The sequence below is a fragment of the Clinocottus analis genome, unplaced genomic scaffold (genome assembly GCF_023055335.1).
Source record: "Clinocottus analis isolate CAN_PGR_092001 unplaced genomic scaffold, fCliAna1.0.p SCAF_18, whole genome shotgun sequence".
NCBI lineage: Eukaryota > Metazoa > Chordata > Actinopteri > Perciformes > Cottidae > Clinocottus > Clinocottus analis.
This window is the reverse complement of record NW_027175909.1, coordinates 15,913,869-15,916,368: the sequence shown is the minus strand read 5'-3', so window position 1 is coordinate 15,916,368 and position 2,500 is coordinate 15,913,869. Positions and strand designations below refer to the sequence as shown.

General features: G+C 46.4%; 1 protein-coding gene across 1 annotated transcript in view; it reads left to right on the top strand.

Annotated features, from left to right (window-relative positions):
* The window catches only part of LOC137788482 (sodium channel protein type 3 subunit alpha-like), a 99,536-nt gene that overhangs the window by 58,220 nt on the left and 38,816 nt on the right, over positions 1-2,500 (top strand). Inside the window, exons 17-19 of the mRNA XM_068581301.1 lie at positions 548-721; positions 934-1,095; positions 1,712-1,906. Of these exons, the coding sequence (XP_068437402.1) occupies positions 548-721; positions 934-1,095; positions 1,712-1,906 (531 nt within the window). The remainder of the gene's footprint in view (positions 1-547; positions 722-933; positions 1,096-1,711; positions 1,907-2,500) is intronic.

The following is a 2,500-nucleotide window of genomic DNA, read 5'->3' as shown; positions in this document are numbered from 1 at the left end:
CACATGAAGCATAGACTTCTATACAACCAGAGGAGTCATCCCCTGGTGGTCAGGAGAGAGAATGCAGCTTCAACACGAGTCTTATCAGATCGTTCTGGCTTTAGCATACAGTTAGCTCTGATGCTAACGTGAGGTCAGTGTGCTTGAAGGGCCTTTTGATGCTGAACTCATGTCGGCTTTTCGAGAACTTGTGTACTTCAGCTGGAGTTATTGTAGGTGACACGTGTGTGTGTGTGTGTGTGTGTGTGTGTGTGTGTGTGTGTGACCCTAACCCAGTCTGAAACGTCCTTTCCCGTGGCTAACTCTGCCCTTCATCTCGCTCTGTGTGTGTGTGTCTTTACCTGATTGCGACCACTCTTTAGTTTTGAGATGATCTTCTCGTGTTTGTTTTTTATATCTTGTGAATTATAACTCAAAACACAGTGAGTTTTTCTGTGTTTGTATATTTTTCTGTATATATTCCCTGTGTTTGTTGGCAGGTGTAGCGACTGGTGGTCTTTTTTATTTGAATGACTCGTTTATTAAAGTCCACACGTTTGCTCGTCAGGTGTTCTCCGGGATCTTCACGCTGGAGATGGTGCTGAAGATCATCGCTCTGGATCCGTACTACTACTTCCAGACGGGCTGGAACATCTTCGACAGCATCATCGTCTGCCTCAGCCTCATGGAGCTCGGCCTGTCCGACGTGGAGGGGCTCAGTGTGCTGCGCTCCTTCAGACTGGTGATGCAAAGACTCAAAGATGCAAAGACCCAAACACACAAGACTCAAATACTCAAACACAAAGACACAAAGACCTAAACATACAAAGACTCAGTTACACACAGCCCAAAACGCACTAAAACTCAAACGCCTCAAAGACACAAACACACAAAACTTATTGTTTTTTGTTTGGAGATGTGCTCTTATTCTGAAAAGCCTCTTCCTGTCTCCAGCTGCGCGTGTTCAAGCTCGCACGCTCGTGGCCGACCCTCAACACGCTGATCAAGATCATCGGGAACTCAATGGGCGCCCTGGGCAACCTGACACTTGTCCTCGCCATCATCGTCTTCATCTTCGCCGTGGTCGGCATGCAGCTGTTCGGAAAGAACTACCAGGTAGTGACCTCTGACCTCTACCTCTGACCTCTGACCTTTGAGTTCTTCACACCTTGAGGGAAGTCATAAGCCAATCATGTCGCCACAAAAAAAGTTGCTTCCTGTTCGATCAGCTTCAAGTATTCTCATCATGATGCAGTAAAAGTACACAAGTATTATCTTCTTCATGTAGTTAAAGTCCCAAGTATTATCTTCTTCATGTAGTTAAAGTACACAAGTATTGTCTTCATGTAGTTAAAGTACACACACTAAAGTACAAACTTTATTTGTCCTTTCAACCTCAACAGCAGCAGCACGACCTGCCTTTCACAATTGAAGCCTTTGACATATAATGTGCATCAGGTCCGTCTCTTCTTACCTTCCTTCCTTCATTCCTCCTTCGCTTCTCTCTCCTTCCTTACTTCCTTCCTCCCTCCTTCCTCCTCCCTCCTGAACTCCCTTCTTGCCTCCTTCCGCCGTCCCTCGATACTTCCCACCTGCCTATACCCTCCTCCTTCCTTCCTCCCTCCTTTCTACTCCTTCCTTACCTCCTCCTCCCCCATCCCTCCTCTCTCCTCCTACTCCCCCCCTCCTTCCTTCCTCCTCCCTCCTCCCCTCCTTCCCTCCTCCCTCCTAGGACTGCGTGTGCAAGATCTCTAAGGACTGCACTCTTCCTCGCTGGCACATGAAGGACTTCTTCCACTCCTTCCTCATCGTGTTCAGGGTCCTGTGTGGCGAGTGGATCGAGACCATGTGGGACTGCATGGAGGTGGCGGGTCAGCCGCTCTGCCTGCTGGTCTTCATGCTGGTCATGGTCATTGGAAACCTGGTGGTGAGTGACCTCCGACCTCTGACCTCTAACCTCTGACCTCTGAGCTCTGAGCTCTCAGTCTGATCACAGGTCGATGGTTTTTAATATTTTTTTCACCCCGCCGTGTTATCTTAAAGATCGCGACTGCTTTGCATCCCCAAACTAAACACAGAACATCTCCTCGACCACGAGGGCTATTTGAATAATTTAAAAAGGTAAAATATGCAGAACACACTTGTGAGACTAGATGAGTGGTTCATACAGCAGTACATGTGTTACTGGTTTATTGGTTGATGATAGAACACAGGAAAGAAAAAAAGAAAACGGAATGACTTCCAGGATTATTCTTTTATTTTAAATGATGCATATCATCTCTTTTTTGTACTATAAAATAGCACGATATGTTAACAGTGTATGCAAAGCGAATTCAAATATATCTGTGGGCGAATTTTCAAAACGGACCATCTATGATAAGTGTGTGATATTGCCATTTTCTCATGAAACACGCTGTTTATTTCACCGTATAAGTCGAGTTATAAGCCGATACTACCTTCGGTGGTTGTCCCCACTAGCTCCTGTCTGTAGCCAGTAAGCTCTGTTGCTAGCTCTCCGCTA